This window comes from Balaenoptera borealis (genome assembly GCF_965194805.1).
Source record: "Balaenoptera borealis genome assembly, chromosome: 3".
Lineage (NCBI taxonomy): Eukaryota > Metazoa > Chordata > Mammalia > Artiodactyla > Balaenopteridae > Balaenoptera > Balaenoptera borealis.
The window spans coordinates 84,766,147-84,785,786 of NC_138866.1; the positions used below are offsets into that span (position 1 = coordinate 84,766,147).

Genomic DNA, 19,640 nt, shown 5'->3' on the forward strand with positions numbered 1-19,640 from the left:
GCCCCCTAGAGGATGCCAGAAGCCTGCGAGGGAGGGGGTCAAGATGGCACTGTCCTGGGGGACAGCTGGGCCTGCCAGGAACCACCTAAGGGGACTGGGTGGGGGGCAGGGAGTGTTGACAGAGACCAGCAAACCAACATTTTCCATCTGTCAATCAAAGACCTCGGGTACCCAGGTGGGGTCCACCTGCAGGGAAGAGGAGGGGACGGCCGCCAGGGCACCAGCCCAGGAGCCACAAACACAGAGGGCCCTGGTGGGCTCTCTGGGAAGGACGGAGACCCCCGCCAATCTGGGATCCAGATTTTGGCCAAATCTGCCTTGATCTAAACGTCTGAGGGGCTGGACGAGGCAGCTGAACCAGATGGGCTTTTACGAGAAAAAAAGGCAGAGACTGGAGTCTCATAGCTGTGCCGGCTTCAGTTAAATGAGCATAAGAAATATGCCGACACCCCTGAGTGCCAGGCACGACACCGGGACATCAAGGATTCCTTTCTCATCCTGACCACAACCCTAAGAGGCAGGTATTTTTATCCCCTCACTGTAGACATGAGACTCTGTGAGGAATCTGCCCCAAGTCCCGCTGTGAGAGGGCAGCGCAGAAACTCAGCGCTGTCTGGCTAACTGCTGTGCTCTGGTATTGCCATTTCATGAGGTCGTCTCTCTTTTAGTTTCTTAAGCATGTGCTTCTTTTTAAAAGTCCCCTTTATCTCAGCTGAGTGACTGTGTGCTGTTTGACTCCATAACAGGTTGACACACTGCAGGGTCAGGAGCGCTGGGGCCCTGGCATCTGAACTCAGCCCTTGGACAAGCCTGGTGAGCCCAGGCTAAGGGATACAAGGGCAATGGAAGAGCCTGATGCCTGTGCCAGCCCACCCACGGCTCCCGCAGCCAGAGCCAGAGGTACCTCAGGAGCATGGCCTGGCACCGGCCCAGGGCACCCTGGGCCTCGGGCTGTCCACCCTGGTGCAGGCTGCGGGTGGAGGCTTCCAGCGCGCTGATCTTCTCCGCCTGTGCCTCCAGGTCTCGCTCATGCATCTTCTGCTTCCACAGCAGGGTTTCCACGTCAAGCAAGGAGTCCTGGGAAGCGATACTGTCTACAGGGCTGCCCCCTCCCAGTCCCAAGCTATTTACTTTCCTACCAAACACATCCCCCCAATCCCTCAAGGCTGTATCTGGCTTTAGGGCAGCGATTCTCAACCAGGAAAGGCATGGGGGATAAGGGTCAAGTGTTAGAACTTCCAGGGCAGGTGGAGCTCCTCCACATAACAGGGACACCCTCTCCTCTGCACTCCCAGTAAGGCTATGTCAGCACAGGAAACGGCCCCTGATCATTCTCTGAGGACCCCCATGAGTCAGGCTTGCCTGCCACAGGGGTTGGGACAGTTGTGGGAAAAGCAGACCTCTGGGTGTAAGGAAGTGAGGAGGGCAGAGGAGAGAAGGGCGTTGGGAAGGAGGCAAGAACGCGTCAAGGGCCACAGGCTCACCCTCTGAGCTCCCACAGAGGGCCCAGCCCCAGATGCATAAGAACTGCCAGCGATGGACAGGTAAGCCACCGCTCAGTGACCGACGTGCTTGAGGGTCGGGAGATGCCCTTGGCCTGGGGAGCTCTGGCAGCACTGGCTGGTTTGATCTCTAGTGCTGCCCTGGCAAACACTCCCTCACTCCTGCTGGGCACCTACCCCCAGACCCTCACTGGCTGGGCAGGCTTCCAGGCTGCAGAGCCAACCTTCCACCTGCTCCACAGAGCTCAGAACCAGCTGTTGAGAAAGGAAAAGGCAAGAGGAAGTGAGCAGAGGGTCCAGTCACAGCAGGTGGAGTGACCCTGTTGGTGGCCCAGTGGGAAACCAGGGACCTGGGGCCTGGCCCCACAGAAGGAGTCCACAGCAGGCAAGATTTGCCGTGGGTGAGCTGAGTGGTAGGCGGTGGGCGGTGAGTGGTGGGAAAAGCCCCTGGCACGGCAGCCTCTCTGGCTCTGGCTTTGGCTTTGACGAGGGGCAGCGGGTTTAGTACAGGCCCCAGGGGCGGGGGCGGGATGGAGGCTGCTACCTGTAGCTCCAAGGCCTGATGCAGCTGGAGCTGGTGCTCCTGCCAGGCCCCTTCCAGGCTGTTCAGCTCCCGGTCTAAACCAGCCGGGGCCTGGCGGATGTCGGGGGGGTGGGTGGGTGCCAGGCGGCAAGCAGTCGTTGCCCAGTGCTTCGGGCCAGGCTGATGCTGTCTCTTCGGGCATCCAGCTCGGCCTGTAAGAGGACTGGGCTCAGATCCCAGAGGCTGAGGCTTCCTGAGTGGGAGGGAAGAGGCCCAGTGGGAAGGAGGAGAGGTGAGGAAGACAACTGAGGGAGTTAGAGGGAAGAGGAGAAAGGCAGAGGTAGCCGATGCAGAAAGAACCCAAGAGAAAAGTGGGATCCCAGTAAGGGGGAGGCCAGAGAGGAGGCGAGATCCCAGGAAAGGCCTCAGGGTCTGGGCCGCTCACCTTGCGCTCCTGGTGTCCCTCCAACGTGCTCTGGACATCCGCAAGGCTGCTGGAGGTGCTCTGGGCGTCCATCTCAGCTCGTAGCCTCTGGGCCCAGACCAGCCATTCCTGCAGCGTTGCCTGCCGCTTCTGAGCTTGGTGCAAGGCGTCCAGCGACTCCTTCCTGCCACAGGGTTCATCAGCTAGTCCTAGGGCCTCTGAGCCCCTTTCCCCCACCAGTGCCTTCTGTCCCTGAATCCCCTCAGCCAAAGAAGGGCCCATGGGCTGGGAATTAATAGGGTGGCGATACAGATGGTTATTAGAAGGATGGAGACAGACTCTTAGGGAAGGGTGGGGATTGAGACGCTGCAGGGGATGGGTCAGCGAGAGCAGTGAGGGAAAGAGGCCTGGGGGTTTGTACCGCTTCTGGGCCCCACTCCGGAGCTGCCACCAGCTGCCCATCATCGCCTGCTGCTTGCGGCCCAGGCTGTGGGCGGCCTCAGGGCTTCTCTGGCGGAAGTGGCCTACCTCATGCTCTACAGGCTGTGCGGGAAGCCAGCGTCAGCGGCTGGGGCAGGGAGGCCGGTGGTGCTCAGGGAGTGGACCTGGCTGGCTCTTGGTCCTGAGCACGCCCCCGCCCCGCCGCGTGCCTGCCCAGGGTCCCACGGAGGAGGTGCCCTGGGCCTGAGGCCACCTCCACACCCAGCTGCACACCTCCACCTGGGCCTGGATGAGGCCTATTTCCTGCTCCAACTCCTCGCGTTTCTGCCTCAGCCTCTGCATGCTCGCCAGATCTTTCCCACAGTCCAGGGCCTGGACCAGGGTGGCCTGGGGAGAAAGGGGGCGTTATTATCAGCCTTTTCTCCAGCTCCTCCCTCACTGCAGAGGGGTCGCTGGCCACAGGGTTTCCGTGTGGGAAGCAAGCACCCAGCCTGATTCCCTTCCCAGGGCCCTCCGCGGGCTGGAGCAGGCCGCTGGCCCTGACCACAGGTCCCTTCCTTCTGTGAGGGAGGAAGGTTCCCAGGAGAGACTTGGGGCTGGAGTTTCGCTGGCGGTAGCAACCTCCACGGGTGTCCTGCTTCCATGTGCATGGTCTCACTTGACCCTCGTTCCTTTGCAGGGAACTGAGGTGGGCTGGCCTGGGTGAGGCGGGAACCAGAGGGGCAGTAAGAACAGAGCCCTGTGCATGCTCAGAACAGGGCGCCGCGTGCTTCACAGGAGGCTTCTCAGGCCGCGTACAACTTCCCCGCTCCCACCTCTGCCAGCGTCTAGGCCAGGTTTCTCTGTGGCTGCTGACACAATCCTGGGGCAAACCTCCAATCCCGGGGCAAACCTCCCGGGGCAAACCTGGCTTTGCTTGGGGACAACAGAGGAAACGGTGGGGAGGGGGATGCTCTGGCCTCTGGACTCACAGTGCTTCTGGGAGACAAAGGCGGCAGGTGGGCCAGCCTCCTAGAAGCAGATGGGGGCTTCTAGGTCCGGAGTTGACCCTGAGAACCGCTGGCAGACCCTCGGACGGCCCTCTGATGGGACCTGCCTCCAGGTACCCAGCTGAAGAGGAGAGGCGGGTGAGGGGTGGGACGCGCTGGTTCCCTGGCTGCATCAGCAGTTCCACTGCTCACCTTCTCCCCGATCTGCTGAGTGAGGTCATCCAGCTTTTGGGACAACGTGTGTATCTCCAGGGCCCCTTCAAGCTGCCATTGGTACCAGAGCATGTTGCCATGGAAACTGTTCCACCTGATGGAGAGGGTGTAAGGCTGAGTCTGAGGTGACCCTCCAGCTCCCTCTCCCAGCTCCACTGCTCCCGGCTCTGGGACTGGCCTGTTGTTGAGCTGCTGTCACCGCTGGCAGGTGGTCTTGAGTTGCTCAGGGTCCTGGTTCTTGAACTGCAGGGACAAGTCATTGATGCTCGTGATGTGGGCATCATACACCGTGTCCTGTGGGGGTGCAGGGGGAGGGCATCTGTGGCACCTGCTCCGAGCCCCTTCTCTGCACTGCATCAACACCTGGAGAGTGTGCTCGGGCCTGAGAGAGCTCGAGGAACTGCACGTTTGGGGAGTGGAGGCAGCTGCTTCCTCTGCTGTGGCCATCCCATCCCATGCCAGGTGCACTGAGCGAGATGCACCTGGGGCCTGTAGCCCAGGGTCATCTCTAAGGCTAGGAAATCTGCTCCCCAGGTCGGGACCAGGCAGGAGCGGGAGGGCAGGCACGCACTGATGAACAGAAGCTTTTAAAGTTAAAATGCAGCTTCTCAGGATAAGAAAAGCAAAGTAAGGGGTTGAATGAAATGGTGAGTGCCAGCCTCCTTAGGTTTGGGTGTCCCTGTCCCTGGGAGTCACTGGGCTGAGGCTGCCACTGCTTAGACACTGGGTGGGGTTCACGGCTACACGGGGCTGGGGTCCCTGACAGTGGATGGACTGCAGGTGTCCTGCCCCAGTAGAAGAGCCTTGCACTGGTCTACATTTCCAAAGCGCTTCCCAATAGGTGTCTCATAGGTGCGCAGGGAAGGGGGTTTCTCTCTTCTATAGAAGCTGGAGCAGAGCTCAGAGACTAACCTGGTGAATTTATGGCAGAGCCAGGACTCAAACCCAACTCCTCAAGTCTATCTAACACTCTTTCTCCTACAGCATCTGGCACAGTGGCTGTGAAATTCCACCGTTAGTAAAGACCATCTTAGAGCATTGGAGCACTGCAGCCTTTTAAAAAAGTCATATACTTACTTCAGGGGGTGAGGTTAGCATGTCTGGGCTCTTAATACATGATTGTGAATGCACTTGGCTAATTTCTTTCCTCTATACTGCATAAGAGAAATTGATTTTGGTGTGTGTATGAGTAGGGGGTGGGGAGGAGATGCAGAGTTCTGAGCAACTGCAGTTTATTGATTATCTACTACACCCAGGCATACATGCATTTTTAAAAAAAATTTTGAAATAATCATAGATGCACAGGAAATTGCACAGTGTGTAATGAAGGCCCATGTACCCTTCCCCCAGCTTCCCCTGATGGTAACATCTTACATAACTATAGTGCAATATGAAAACCAGGACATTGACTTTGGTATAACTGTTAACTAGACTACAGACTTTATTCAGTTCAGCAGCTTTTACATGCATGCACCTGTGTGTGTGTGGGAAGGTATAGTTCTAGGCAGTTTTATCACATGTGTAGATTCCTGTAACCACCACCATACGTATATGCTCTCTTACCTATGAGGTAAGCCGTATCCTCATTTTAAAGATGAAGAAACTAAGGCTTGGTGAGGCGAGGGAGCCTGCCTAAGCGAGTTCCGGTCTTAAGCGCGGAGCTGACATGAGGGCCCACATCTGGCTCCAGAGCCCATGCGCGGTCACTGCTTCCCGATGTGGGATGCACTGGCAGGGCCCCCTTACCCCGGCCCAGACTCCTCGGAGCTTGCGGAGCCGCCTGTGGAGCTGCAGGCAGTGCTCAAGGTCCTGGCCCAGGTCGCCGATGTTCACCATCACCTCCTGTGGAGGCTGCGGGTCAAGAAGGCTGCGCTCTGAGCGCCCAGCCCTGGGTGCACCCAGCCCCCAGGCACCCAGCTGCTGGGGCAGTGTTGGGGCAGGTGGCGACTTTGGGAACTTCCTGCCGGGGCTCCCTCCCGCATCCGTCAGTCCCGCAGTCCCACCCCCAGCTCTGTCCCTGCCCAGCTGGGTCTCACCATCTCCTGGATCCAGGCCTCTGCAATGTCCGCTGTCTGCAGGAACTCCAGGAAGTTCCGCTTGTCCTCCAGGTCCTGGCCCCGGAGAGCCAGCCCTGCTTCAGCTTCTCCCAGTGCCTGCGGCCTCTGGGAGACCTCTCCCACCAGAGGGTGGCTCTGTGCGAGGAGAGCCTCGCCCCCTGGGGAGAGAGGGGACACCAGGACATGGTGCCTGTCGCTCTCTCTCCTGCTTTTTCTCCATTACAGGCTCCCCCTGCCTCAGACCTTTCGCCTTGGCCATCCTGGCGTCCTCACTTTGGGGCAGGGTGGGGGCTGAGGGCCTGGCTGTTACCTTGGCAACACAGGTTATAATCTCCTCATGGGCCTGGACCTCAGCCTCGAAGGCCTGGTGTTTCTGCACGTGCCTCAACTTATCTTTCAGGTCCCCAGGAGGGACTGGTTCTTTCAGCTGCTGGAGTCACTCCTGGATCCCGTCCTCGGCCTGGTGGCGGGGGGGGACATGAATCTCATGATGCTGATGCTGCCTCGGTCCACAGAGACGTCCCACACGCCTGCCCTCAGCTGTGCCCAGGTAACTGAGTGCTGGCCCAAAGGTGGGGCTGGGCCGTGCCTGGGAAATAAGATCCAGTGATCTGAGCCCAGGAAGACAGCCCCAGGCCCAGATGGCCCCTCGGCCACACAAAGGGGCTGGCCAGGGGTTGGCTTGGGTGGGACCTCATTTTGGAGGTGAGGCTCACCTGCCCCGGGGCCCTGGACTTCTCTGCTCCCTCCCAATGCCTCTCTTTGCCCTGGCTCTGTGAGAGCTTAGGAAGCAGCGGGGTCTCCACATACAAGGTCTTCAAATCAAATGTCTGGGCTCCAGCATGGCCTCTGGGAAAGCCATTTAACTCTCCAAACTTTAGTATCCTCATCACAGGGCTGTGGCGAGGCCTGAACGAGCCCGTGAAGGTGGACGTCATCTGTAAACTGGCAAATGTGGCCCAAGTGGAAGGTACTGGGCTGGAGAGGCCCTCTGACCTGGATGGCGGCCCTGATGAAGGCAGTCATCAGCAGGGAGGCGTGCAGGGTGTGTCCCCGGCTCTCCGCCAGCTCCTTCACCCGAGCCCGGCGCCCTAGCACGGTGCGGAGCAGGTCCTGCGCCCTGGGGCCCCCGAGCATCTTCACCTGCTCACACAGAGCCGCCTCCGGTGGGTGGGGTGGGGCTGGGGGGAACTCAGCTCTCGGTTCCTCATTCGGGGAGGCTGGAGCAGGGGCTGGCCCACAGGGGAGCCCCGCCTTCAGCCCTGCATGGCCCAAGGCTGGCCGGTCCTCCCAGCAAGCCAGAACCAGCCCCCAGCTCTCCCCCCACTGCCCCTGCTCCACTGCCCTGGGACTACGTGATCTGGAGCCATGTGGCCCCTGTGTCCCTGCAGTGTGGCCCACCCCATCCCAGGCCCTCCTGAGCCACGCGTCTTACTCTGCTCAGTCAGCCCCAGCCAGGTGCCCCTAGCCCCCCAGGCCACCCCCGTACATCAGCATTACCTGCGGGTACACACCGAGCACCCACGTCCCCCATTGAGAACTCTCCAAGTTCCCAGACTCCGACCACCCGACCTTGACCATGCCCAGCATCCCCCAAACCCATTCCCTTCTCGTCCTGGGCAGTCAGCACCTTCTGGAATGTCTCATGCTTGCGAATCACCTGCTCCACCTGTTCCACGGAGCTCCCCAGGGCACTGGTTCTCCGGAAAACCTGGCTCAGCCCACGGAAAAGTCAAAGAGGCCATCAGGGACTGTCCAGACAGCCAGCCCCCCACCCCCATTTGCAGCCGTCTGGGTCGAGGCAGTGCACAGCCTCTGGGGTCCACATCAGGGAAAGGGCCAGAGCCCCAGGGAGCAAGAGAGCAAGTGGGGGAGAGGGCAGAGAGGAGAAGAGGGAGCGCTAGGAGGCTACGGGGTGAGGGCACCTGCCTCCCGGGCCGTGAGGGTCTCGTCCAGGTGGCCGCACTTTCTGAGGAAGAGCTGCTCCGGGTGCCTGGCCTGCAGCCTCTCCTGTTTCTGCTCCCAGGCCTGGAACACCTGCTCCTGTTTGTCCCGCAGGACTTGCAGCCCTTCCTGGACCTGGGCATGAGCATGTGGAGAGCCTGCACTCGGGAGAGCCGCATGGACGAGACGGAAGCGGGTCCCAAGGGAAGCGTCTGAGGAGAGGCCGGCGTGGTGCAGTGGGGTGGGCACAGGCTCAGTCGGGGTAGGCTGGGGGGGCACCAGGAAAGGGGGGCCCACCTCCTTGATGGATGTCCCTGCAGCCGAAAGTGCCTGCTGGCCCACCTGGGCAGCCTGCTGGTGCAGCTCCTCCTGGGCCTCCGGCACTGCCCGAAGCTGTCGGTGGGCGCTGAGCTTCAGCGGGCCACTGCCGGGCTCCTGGGAGATCTCCTCCACCTGCAGCTCCTGTCACACACAGGCGCCCAGGAGGTGCAGTCCCGCACCTGGATCCCAAGGAGACGGAGGGAGGGAGTTGGGTGAGGGCTGGGCTGGACGGCAGAGAACCAGCCTCTGAGGCACAACCGCAGCCTGCCTGGATCCACTCACACACTGAAGCGGTCCCAAGCTGCCCCAGCTCAGAGCCCAGGTGAGGTTCATGAGGCCTGTGGTCACCTTGTTGCTCCGTTGTTGTCCAACCCAATCCCCCCAGGTCTACTAAACTTTCAGAGGTGCCAGACCAGCCTCCTCCTCGCCCTGCCCATGACTTCTCTCCACCCTAGGCTTTCCCTTGCCCCTCTTGCTTAGAAGTTCTTCTCCTTCCTTCCATCCCTTCCAAGCTCACGTGTTCATCAAGGGCCAAGGCCTTCTTTGCCTTGTGAAGCCTTCCCTGCCCACCTGACCTCCTGACATCTCACTGCTTGCCTTGTCCTCTGAATCTCCAGTTTAATACTTACAAACACTCTTCTGTTGATTTGTGTACAAACACATGTTAGAGCTGGAGCGGCCTTGGATCCTTGTCCCAACACCTCATTGCACAGATGAAGAAAGGTAAATTGTACATCGTGTGTGAGGGAGTTTTGTAACCTTCAGACGCTCACACACAGTGGGTAACAAGCTAGGGGTAAGTGCCTTGCTCGAGCCCATGCTGCTAGAAAGTGGCAGAGTTGGGTCTCTAAACTCAAGCCTTTTTGCTGTGTTATAGTTTGGGTCTCCCTGTCTATCAGGCACTGGGATAAGGGGACTCCTAGGACAACCACAGCCAGGGCCCACTGTCCCAATCTAACTCTCTGGGGTATTAGGCTCATCCCCCCCCAGCTAGATAGGCTCCCTGACGGCAGTGATTCCATCTTTCACAGGCTCTATATCACCTCCTCTCCCCACTCACAGCTCCTAGCAGAGAGCTAAACACAGATGTTAAAAAGATGCCGGCTGATCCAGAGGTCACTGTCTAGGACATTCAAATCTCCAGTTCTGGGCTTTCCTGGGCTGTTTCTCCTCCTGAGCTCTGGCTGGGACCTCTGCCTCCTAACTGCACTGTCACTCACCTGGGCTGGTGTTGACCCAAACCTAAGGAGTCACCGCTGCGTCCCCCGCGCTCAGCCCTCTGCCTGGCCAGACAGACACCCACACTTGCCCAGTGCTCTTCCTCCTCGTGTCCCCGCTCGTCTTCCCTCCAGGGTTGGAGGGTCTCATTAGTGCATGCACACTCACGGTACAACACACACACACACACAGAGCCCGGGGAGGGAAGAGCCCTCACCGCTGCATGGAAGCGGGCCAGGAGCCGTGCCCGCTCCAGCTGTGCCTGGCACTGCTCCACGTGCAGCTTCAGGGCCTCCCAAGCCTGCACCAGGGCCCGCTGCCTCTGCTGCACCGCTTGGGCCTGCAGCCCGGGCCCCAGCTTCTGCACCGTTCCTCCAGTCTCCAGCAGCTCCTGCACCGTTCCTCCAGTCTCCAGCAGCTCCTGCACCGTTCCTCCAGTCTCCAGCAGCTCCTGCACCGTTCCTCCAGTCTCCAGCAGCTCCTGCACCGTTCCTCCAGTCTCCAGCAGCTCCTGCACCGTTCCTCCAGTCTCCAGCAGCTCCTGCACCGTTCCTCCAGTCTCCAGCAGCTCCTGCACCGTTCCTCCAGTCTCCAGCAGCTCCTGCACTGTTCCTCCAGTCTCCAGCAGCTCCTGAAGCTGGGGGCAGGTTAGTGATAGGGAGGGAAGGGTCGTGTCCTCCTAGAGGCTGAAGGGCCTGCCTATCCCACGGCTCCCTCCCGGGGCCCTGGCCTCCATGCACAATGGGCCTGACGGGCGGCCCCGAGAGCCGCCGGGAAAAGCTAGAGAGAAGATGGGCAGGCCTGAGGGGGCCTGCGGGGGAGAGGCAGCCAGACCTGGGCTCACCTGCCGCTCAGTGCCCACGAGTTCACGCTCCAGCCTCTCATGTCTCCTCAGCTGGGCCCCCAGCCCACACAGGTCCCGGGCCACACCACAGGGGAGGCTTGTGGCTTTCTCCCGAGGAAAGGAGACGGCCCCGGGGATCAGGACTGGAGGGCGGGGCGCTGATCCACTTCTAGAAAGAACCCCCTTCCTCCTCCTGGGCTCACACCTGGACCTGGGTGAGGGCTTCCAACAGACCTCTGTGAACTTTGAGGGTGATCTCAGCATCTCAGAGCAGGCGGCCGCGGGCCTGGGTCAGCGCCCACAGCTCCAACCGGGCAGCACTGCGCACAGGCGTGCGGGAGACGGGCAGCAGATCAGCTATTCACCCAGCACCTCGTTCCGCCCCCTCTGCTAGGCTGGTCAGCCCTCCTGCTCTCTGGGCTGCATCCAGGACTGGCCCAGATCTCCCCTTCTTAACCCCCTCTCCTGTCTGGCCCTGGCCCTGGAGCCTCTCTTTCTAGCTTTGCTTTGAATTCAGTCCTTTGCTGTTGTCACGCTCAGCACTTAACTGATTCCTGTGCTCTTTGATACTCCTTACATCTTGTGCCTTCGAGTCTCAATAAGTCAACCAGATTACTATCGTTCCTCTCCATTCCTCATTTAACTCAGTAAACTCTCCCTGAGCTCCCAAGGCTGGGTCAGGCTCTGCGCTAGGGGTTATGAACGAGGATGACCTTGCCTCAAAGCTCACAGGTTGGGGGAGGAGCCAAACCAGCCAGTGGGCAGCTAGGCAGTGTTCCCACAGCCCCTCCTCCAAGTCCTGGGAGCCAGAGGTTTGGACAAGTGTCCCTGGGGGTCTGGGCAGGACTCTCTGACCTGCACCCGTGGCAGGCTCGGCTTCGCTGGAAGCATCCCGCTTTCCCGACACCTCAGGTGCAGACAGAGCCAGTGTGGCCCCGGGAGCACCTGCCTGCCCAGCACCTGCCTGCCCAGCACGTGCCTGCCCAGCACGTGCCTGCCCAGCACCTGCCTGCCCAGCACGTGCCTGCCCAGCACCTGCCTGCCCAGCACCTGCCTGCCCAGCACGTGCCTGCCCAGCACCTGCCTGCCCAGCACCTGCCTGCCCAGCACCTGCCTGCCCAGCACGTGCCTGCCCAGCACCTGCCTGCCCAGCACCTGCCTGCCCAGCACCTGCCTGCCCAGCACCTCCCCAAACCCATGCCCTGGGTCCGTTGGGCACTCACTGCAGATCCTGCTGCATCTGACGGGCCTTGGGGGCAGCGCTGTGCCCACATTCTAGCAGGCTCTCTGCCAGCTGCTGGCGGGTTGCCACCCGTTGGCCCCCCATCTCTACTTGGTGCTGAAACTTTGCAAACTTGGTGCAGAAGCGCTGAGGGGAGAGGGGAGTAGGTGACAGAGTGGCCCCTAGCTGGCGAGACAGCAAGCAGCCTGGGGAGTGAGGCACCTCAGTGACATCTGGACCATGGGGGGTTGGATGGCCGCAGGGCCTGCCCACTCTACCCAGAGGGCCTGTCCTCAGCCAGGGCTCATGACCCAGGGCCCCCTTCTCCACACAGCCCAGCCAGCCGCCTGCCCCCAGCGCCCTGCCTCGGGGCTGCCTCCCTGGCCCCGGCCTCCTCTCACCAGAGCGTCCTGGCAGTCCTCCCCAAGGCTCTATCCTCCTCTGACTGCCTGCTTCTAGCTGGCCAGCCGGCCCTGCAGGTCCTCGGCCTCCCTCATGAACTCGTGCATCTTCAGGGTCCCCTCCAGCTCCCGCTCCCTGTGGGGATAGCCCGTGGTTCCCCAGAAGTTAGCTGCCCACCCCCCTGGGGACAGCTGGCCCAGCCAAAACAGGTGACCTGAAGGAGGAGGTTATTCATGGTCTCTGCCCCAGCTTGAGGCTCTGGATTCAGGGAGAAGTAAACATAAGAAGGCCAGAATAGGGCAGGTGAGGGTGTGGATGTGGGGAAGAGATGGGGAGCCAGGGGCTGGGGGTCCAAGTTCCTGCCCAGTGGGCCCTCCCTGAGGAATTTACAGAAAGGAGAGCAGCACACAGCAAGGAACCATCTGCCATCTCCGTGGGCCTGGGGTCACGGGCTCCTTCCAACTCAGGGTTATGGCATGGAAACAGCCAACCGTGGCTAGGCCCCCTAAACCTGGGGAGGGGTACAGCGCCCCTCACCGTGTGGTTGCCAACTCCTGCAGTGCCCGCAGCCACTCCCGGAGCCTCTCCTGCACCACGCCCAGCTGCATAGGGGCCTCGGGGCCAGTGAGGGTTTGGGCTTTCTGGTCAAGCTCCTCCATGGAGCTCCAGTTCCTGTTGCAGGGCCTGCCAGCACGCAAGGCTCGGACTGGGTGACTCATTCATGTACCCACCCTCCTGTCCGTTCACCCACTGATCGCACGCCCATCCTTCTCCTCCTTCTACTCATCCACCCACCCCAACCCATCCGCTCACTCACGCACCCGTCATCCACCTACCCAACAGTGATGGGGTTCCTTCCTGTTCCATGAAAGTGAAGACCCAGTCTGTGCCCACACAGGGCTCACTGTTTAGCAGGGAAGGGTGAATGATGGGTCATCTGGGCCAAGGAAGAGAGGCCACAGGGGGCGTGGTACTGGCCCCAGCATCGCAGTATAAAAAATGGATGGAGTTAAGCGAGCTGCCCAGGATACCTCGGACGCTGAAGCTCCATGAGGCCATGGCTACAGGCACGCCCCTTAGGAATGGCTCCCTGAGAGTCCTCAGTCAGGACCCTGAAACACTGACCACTAGGGCTACGTAGACAAAACGCCCAGACAGCAAGACACTTCAGTGACGAGAGGAACCAGGATTGCTGTGGGGTCAGGGCTTGTGGTTCTGAGAGACAGACTGCAGGAAGGAGGAGGGGGCTCTAGGCCTCCCGCGCTTTAATCAGGGATGCTCATGAGGTAGGTTTCAGGCACGGTGTTTGGTTAACTCAAAGCATGGTATTCAACGTGTGGGAGGAAGAAGGCTGTGGAAGACGTGGGGAGGGCTGGAACAGGTGACACCCCCAAGAGAGGAGAAAAGTGCCAGGGGGAGGAGAAGAAGCAAGAAGAGAAGGCAGAGAAATCCTGAGGCCACAGGAGTGTGGACCACTACAGAGATGAAAGAAGTGGGATGGGCTCTTCGAAGGGGTGGTGCCTGAAGAAGGGGTGGGGAACTGGGGGTGAGCAGGGGGCCCTGCAGGATTTGGGTGGGGGTGGGGAAGGGGCTGGACAGTCTTCAGGAAGAAAGAGCGGGGCTCTGTGCCTCCGAGAAGCAGGATGTGCCCTTTGGGCGTGTGACAGACCCCTTCCTCATGGCCCATCATCACCCCAGTCCAGACCATGTGGGAGATGCTCAGGACACATTACCTCGTGCTTCTTGACGAGCCTGACCGTGGCTGTCTCGTCCCCGCCACAGTCCTGACTGCTCACCAGAGGCCCTCCACTCAGTCTTCCAGCTCTGATACGTCCAGGAAATACTATCAAGAATGGTGCCAACTCACCTTGATGATCTCAGATGGGACCCTCCATCACCCCTTGGGGACATCATGCCACTGCTCTCCAGCAGGCAGCAAAAAGAGGCTTCTTTGCCCATGGGGACCCAGCAGCCCCGGGCCCAGAGTTCTCACCACTGACCCAGCTCCCTGAGAGTTCCAGGTCCCACAGACCTCACTCGCAGAGGCTGCCCCACTTTGGCTACTTCCCCTGACCCCGTGCCCTCTGCATGCTAACGCGCCTCACAGGCCTGCTCCGGCTCCGCCCAGCGGCCTTCCAGCTTCTGGCACTGCTCCACGATGTGCTGGGCCTGGGGGCGCCCTGAGGCTGCAAGGCTGAGGCCGGAACCCAGCACCCGTCGCACCTGTCCCTGGTGGGCTTCCACCTCCGCGCGGAGCTCCTGCCCCAGAACGGCACAAGCGGCTGTCGCCTCTGGGCTTCCCTTAGCCATGGGGTGCCCAGAACAGAGCCGTGGATGCGGCTCCAGGGCTCAGTCATGGCAAAACTTGCTGGCAGAGAAGGGCTGGGGGCAATCAGGCACCCCTGAGTAGCGGTGGAGGGCGTCTAGGGTCTAGGAATGGGACATCAGGGATCCTGGGAGAAAATGAGGACCGTTACCTCGTGCTTGCGGAGAAGACTGTGGGCACCATCCAAGTATTTATCGGAGCCAGCGCTGGGTGCAGGCATATGCTCTGCCACCCAAGTGAGCTCAGGTGGTGGAACTGGTACAGTTCAACGGAGGCCTGCAGCTTCAGTTGCCGGGCGGCCAGACATCCCTGAAGGGACTCGAACCTGGGCGGAGGGAGCACATGGGGGATGCTGGGGACAGGTGAGGGGTCACGCTCCGTCCTTTTCTTGGCCCAGCCAGGGACCCATGAAGAAAGAGGTGGGGGTTAGGGAAGCCTCATCTGATGATGGGGAGGCAGCTGGAGAGGGCCCAGACCCCAGCTGAGACAGGCTGGGACCTGGGACCCTTTGCTGCAGTGCTGGCACCTGGACAAACGTCTCCTTGCGCAACAGAATACAAAGAAACTATAAGGGACTAAAAATAACTGCGTGCATGCCCCACTGGGGCAAATTCTGGACAGAAGATATAAAAACACCAAAAAAGCCCAATTGCCACTTCTGAAGAGCCAAAACAAGAGCAAAAACAGGGTGTCGGGGGCTTCCCTGGTGGCGCAGTGGTTGAGAATCTGCCTGCCAATGCAGGGGACACGGGTTCGAGCCCTGGTCTGGGAAGATCCCACATGCCGCGGAGCAACTAGGCCCGTGAGCCACAACTACTGAGCCTGCGCGTCTGGAGCCTGTGCTCCGCAACAAAAGAGGCCGCGATAGTGAGAGGCCCGCGCACCGCGATGAAGAGTGGCCCCCCCCTTGCCGCAACTGGAGAAAGCCCTCGCACAGAAACTAAGACACAACACAGCCAAAAATAAATAAATAAATAAATAATTTAAAAACAAAAAAAACAGGGTGTCGGGACAGAAGTAGGGTACAGCTCATGCCCTTTGCACTCACCACCACCAGAGGGGTGGGCAAAACACCGAAGCCACCGCTCCAGCCGGGCAAGCTCGTCCCTACCGAGTGAGCAGGCAAACAAGGGAAACTGCTGTTTGTTCTCGCTCCCCGCTGCTGCAGCAGGGGCCCCAGTAAAGCCTTGCTTTAATTTCTTGTCTGGCCTCTAGTCAATTTCTATTGACGGGAATGACTCTACTCATAAGGGAAGGAGGCTTGGACAACCCCAGGGCCTGTAGCTGCCACCCTGCTGGGCTCCCTGGGTGAAACCACCCTCAGGTTCACATGGTGGCGATTACACACAATGGAGTGGAGACGGAACGAGCAGGCGAGTACCTCTGGAGGTACTTTTGGGTCTCCTCCACGATGGTCTGGGTATTGACCACCTGGGGGGCCTGGGGAACGAGGGCAGCCATCTTGCTGGCCAGTGCCTGGCTCTAGGCCTCCAGCTGACGGTGCTGTTTCTGCAGCCCCCGGCTTGAGCCCAGGTCCTGCCCCATTTCTGCACTCTGCAGGGCCCCCTCTAGCTGCTCCATCTTCTCCTTGGCTTCCTGGGGAGGGATGCCGGGTGCTGCATTAGGCTCTCCACATACAGGCTGGCAAGTGGCCTTTCTTGGGCTCTAAGGCTGCAGTGCTAGTAGCATACCAAGTTCACCAATGGCCTTCTGGGGACCTCTCCCACTCCTAACCCACACCTTCTCCCAGAGCCTCATGAGCAGCCCTATCCCCTCACACTTCTTCCTCTCCGGGGGACTCAAGTTGTGCCGAGCACACATGGGTACACAGGACGCAATCCTGGATTGGCCAGTGGTGGGTAAAGCCAGGGTCAACGGGCCGTAGGCCAGAGGCCTCCAAAGGCTGCAGGACTTCCCAGGGCCGCTCCAGAGTCAGCAGAACACCCCGACTCCTCCCCCTCCTTCCCGTCCTGTCTGTTCCCAGCCCAGCCCAGCTTCGGTCTCCCTCCTGTGTCCTGCCCTTCTCTTCAGCCAACCTGCAACAGCCCCAGGAGCTGGTCCTGCTGCCGAGCCCGGTTCAACTCTTCCCACTTGCTGCTCAGGCCCTGAAGCCCGGCCTGCGCGTCCTCCTGGGCACGGGGCCTGCTGCTCAACAGCTCTCTCCCAACCTGCAGTGGACACAAAGGCCCGGGGCGTCTTGCTGAGCTGCTGGTACCAGGAGGGGCCGTGGCGGGCTGGGCCCAGGGTGCAGCAGTGGTGGTGGTTGGCTGCGAGCTGCACGCCACACGCCACAAGGGCTTGAGCTGTCTGCGTAGCCCTAAATCTGTGGGCAGAGGTGGGAGCGCTTTCCTCTGACGCCTGGGAACAGTGTGGGGTGAGCAGGCACCGGATGGCTGGTGGGAGGGCTGCATTCAGGCAGAGGCGGCAGGCTGACTCTTAGACCTGAGGGGAAGGGGTGACAGAAGCGTTCTGGGCTAGTTTGGGTGCCAAGACCAGCGGGTGCCTGCTGAGTGAAGGGGGAAACTGGGGGATCCTAATTCCATGGAGACTGAGGTTGATTCTTCCTTCAGTGACCGTGCTCCATGCAAACGTGCTGTGCAGCGGAAACGTGAAGCTGAGCAGGCCCTGCACCCTCTGTCCAGTGTCCCGCACCTGCTGCAGGCCCTCCACGTGCCCCTGGGTGGCCACCAGCTCACGCTCAGCTGTTTTGTTCCACCTGAGTTTCTGCAGGATGTTGCCAGGCTCGGGATGGCTCGTCCGCCAGCATCCGCCACTTCTCCTCCATCCACAGCGTCACCTCTGCCACGTCCTGCTTCCATTCCTGCCCAGGAACCAGGGGAGAGTGGGTATCACAGAGTGGGGGTGAGGGCTGGTATGAGGACCTCTAGGGAAAGGGGTCTTAGGGCGCCCCGAGGGGAAGAGCAGGATGCAGAGCCAATCCCGGGGTGCAGGAGAGGTGGGGCCTGGGGTTACCGCTCCCAAGAATGGACAGGGAAACCAAGATGGGGAGAAAGATGTCTCAGGGAAAACAGCAGAAAGAGGCCTGGAGAATCAGGGTCTGGCTTCACGGTGCCCTGTGCCCAGATAGGAGAAGCATCTGGCCAGGTCCCCACTGCTCCAGCCGCATCAGATCATGGACGGTCCTCTGTCTCCAAACAGGCTTAAGCTCCGGGAGGCCTGTGAACTAGCCCGGCTCTGAGCCCCGATCGTGGGCAGAACAAATATCTGACAGAGTCAAGATCTGCAGCTGGAGCCCATGGCCCGTGCAAGAGCCTGGAGTGTGGCCAGAGGCCGTGAGGGCGGGGAGCAGCCGGCTGAGGGAGGGTGAGAGGGTTATTCAAGAGGCCAAGGCTTCGGGCCCAGCTCTGCCTTTGAGCAGTGTGGCCTGAGCCTCAGTTTTCCTCATCTGGAAAAATCGGAGCCATAATGCCTATCTCACAAGGGATGCTTGGAGGTCAATGACATAACATGTGGGAAAGTGCTTTGTAAACTAAAGTGCTCCACATAGCACACAGTTGTTAGTTCAGCAGTGGACTCTTAAGCATCCCTCCCAGGGAGGCCTCATGCACCGGGGCCGGCCCCTCCCCTGGAGCTGGAGGGAAGCCAGCAGCTGCCGAACCCAGGCCGAACCCAGGCCGCACTCTCCTGGAGCCTGGTCCACTGTGCCTGGACGCGCGGCAGGTGCTCTCGGACCCGGGACGGCAGGCAGAGTGGGGGAGGATATGGGGAGGCTCCACTCTGCCTGAGGCTCACCCCGAAGGTCGGACACACCGCGGCCCAGGGTGCACCCCACTGTCCCCCCGACTCCCCGTGCACTCTCCAAGCCTCAGGTCTGTGCAGGCTGAGAAAGAAACCTGGGCTCTGCAGGTGCTGCCCAGTCAGGCCCAGGCTCACTTGTGTTGGCTCTGAGCCAGCTTCTTGCCACGTGCCCGCAGATCCTCTGCTCGAGGGCCCAGGGCATCCAGGAGCCGCTCAAACTCCTGGTGCCGCTGCAGCAGGCTCTGGGCCTCCCCCACGTCCTCCTGGAGATGCAGAGACTGGGGTCATGCCGGGACGATGGGGGTCAGCACCATCTCACCCACCGCCGACCCAGTGGCCTCCCGCCCAGCCTGGCTTCTAAGCTCCTACTTCCTGGGGTAGGAGCTTCCCAGCTGCACACCCCGAGCTCCATACCGTGAGGCTGCCCAGCTGTAGGAAGGTCTCGTGGTTGGCACAGGTGGCAGTGAAAACATCCACTTCTCGACCAGACCTCTGCAACTTCAACCCCTCCTGCAGCCGCTGCTGTCTTTGCTCCCAGGCTGCCTTCAACTCCCTGCCTTGCTGGCCCGGGAGCCTCAGGGTACCGGCCGCCTCTCGGGAGTCCGGGGAGTCCAAGGCTGCCATGGGCTGGCCCTGAGCCTCCAGCTGCTGCAGCCTGTCCAGGACGACAGGCAGAGGGTGAAACCCTGTCTGCTCCCCTTGGCAACCTTCCTCCCCTCTCACCTCCATGGATCGTTCATCTTGGAGCTCTGATGTAAGGGTAACCAGAAGGGGTGTGAGGCTGGTGAGCCCAGGGGTCCGCTTGTCCTGTGGGACAGCTGTGCCCTGGGCCACTAGTGAGACATTGAATGTAACAAGCCCAGCCCAGTATTTGGGACTCACTAGTTCCCGTGCTCCCTGCATGTCACACCTTTGCTCCAGCTGGCCACGCTGATGACGATGCCCAGGCAAGTGGCTGTGCTGGGGCAGCACACCCAGAAAAATCACTCAGACTGCCTACATGCCTGACTGGGGCCACCGCAAGCCTGGGTGGAGCCTGGAGCGATTAGGAAGGCACCCACCCCTCTCTGCCGGGTTCGCCCCCAGGCTCACAGCTTGGGAACAGGCCACACGTTTGTCTGAATTAGGAAAAGGCTCCACTTCTCTGAGCTGATGCAGCCCAGAAGTGGGTAGTGGAGTCTAGTGAGCAGGGGATGGGCTGGATTTCAGTGCCCACTTGGCCACCTGTCAGGCTCCTTCACGTGGGGCACAGCCTGCAGACTGTACCCACCCCTGTAGGAGGAGAGGAGGTATCACCATACTAAGGAGGTGGGTGTCTTATTCCCGGGGGACGGGGGGGCTGAGCCATTTCACTCCAGGGGTCCGTGGGGTCTGCGTTACCCAGAATAGGTGGGGACGCTTGACCACCCTGACGGAGCAATCTACCAGGCTCACCTGCATGGGATATGGCCAGGC

General features: G+C 60.6%; 1 protein-coding gene across 1 annotated transcript in view; it reads right to left on the bottom strand.

Moving 5' to 3' along the window:
* SPTBN5 (spectrin beta, non-erythrocytic 5) overlaps positions 1-19,640 on the bottom strand; it is a 44,496-nt gene that overhangs the window by 7,023 nt on the left and 17,833 nt on the right. The window contains 38 exon segments of the mRNA XM_082385914.1: positions 905-1,302; positions 1,680-1,757; positions 2,047-2,157; positions 2,160-2,237; positions 2,471-3,010; positions 3,014-3,286; positions 3,665-3,901; positions 4,072-4,186; positions 4,271-4,287; positions 4,291-4,386; positions 5,839-5,934; positions 6,129-6,303; positions 6,305-6,585; positions 6,589-6,609; positions 7,146-7,580; positions 7,639-7,860; positions 8,079-8,555; positions 9,634-10,029; positions 10,477-10,683; positions 10,685-10,741; positions 10,745-10,796; positions 11,700-11,845; positions 12,100-12,129; positions 12,133-12,153; positions 12,157-12,235; positions 12,638-12,769; positions 12,771-12,879; positions 14,197-14,440; positions 14,578-14,661; positions 14,664-14,751; positions 15,771-15,877; positions 15,879-15,908; positions 15,912-16,022; positions 16,463-16,594; positions 16,869-17,166; positions 17,168-17,310; positions 18,320-18,448; positions 18,600-18,840. Coding sequence (XP_082242040.1) covers positions 905-1,302; positions 1,680-1,757; positions 2,047-2,157; positions 2,160-2,237; positions 2,471-3,010; positions 3,014-3,286; positions 3,665-3,901; positions 4,072-4,186; positions 4,271-4,287; positions 4,291-4,386; positions 5,839-5,934; positions 6,129-6,303; positions 6,305-6,585; positions 6,589-6,609; positions 7,146-7,580; positions 7,639-7,860; positions 8,079-8,555; positions 9,634-10,029; positions 10,477-10,683; positions 10,685-10,741; positions 10,745-10,796; positions 11,700-11,845; positions 12,100-12,129; positions 12,133-12,153; positions 12,157-12,235; positions 12,638-12,769; positions 12,771-12,879; positions 14,197-14,440; positions 14,578-14,661; positions 14,664-14,751; positions 15,771-15,877; positions 15,879-15,908; positions 15,912-16,022; positions 16,463-16,594; positions 16,869-17,166; positions 17,168-17,310; positions 18,320-18,448; positions 18,600-18,840 — 6,486 coding nt within the window.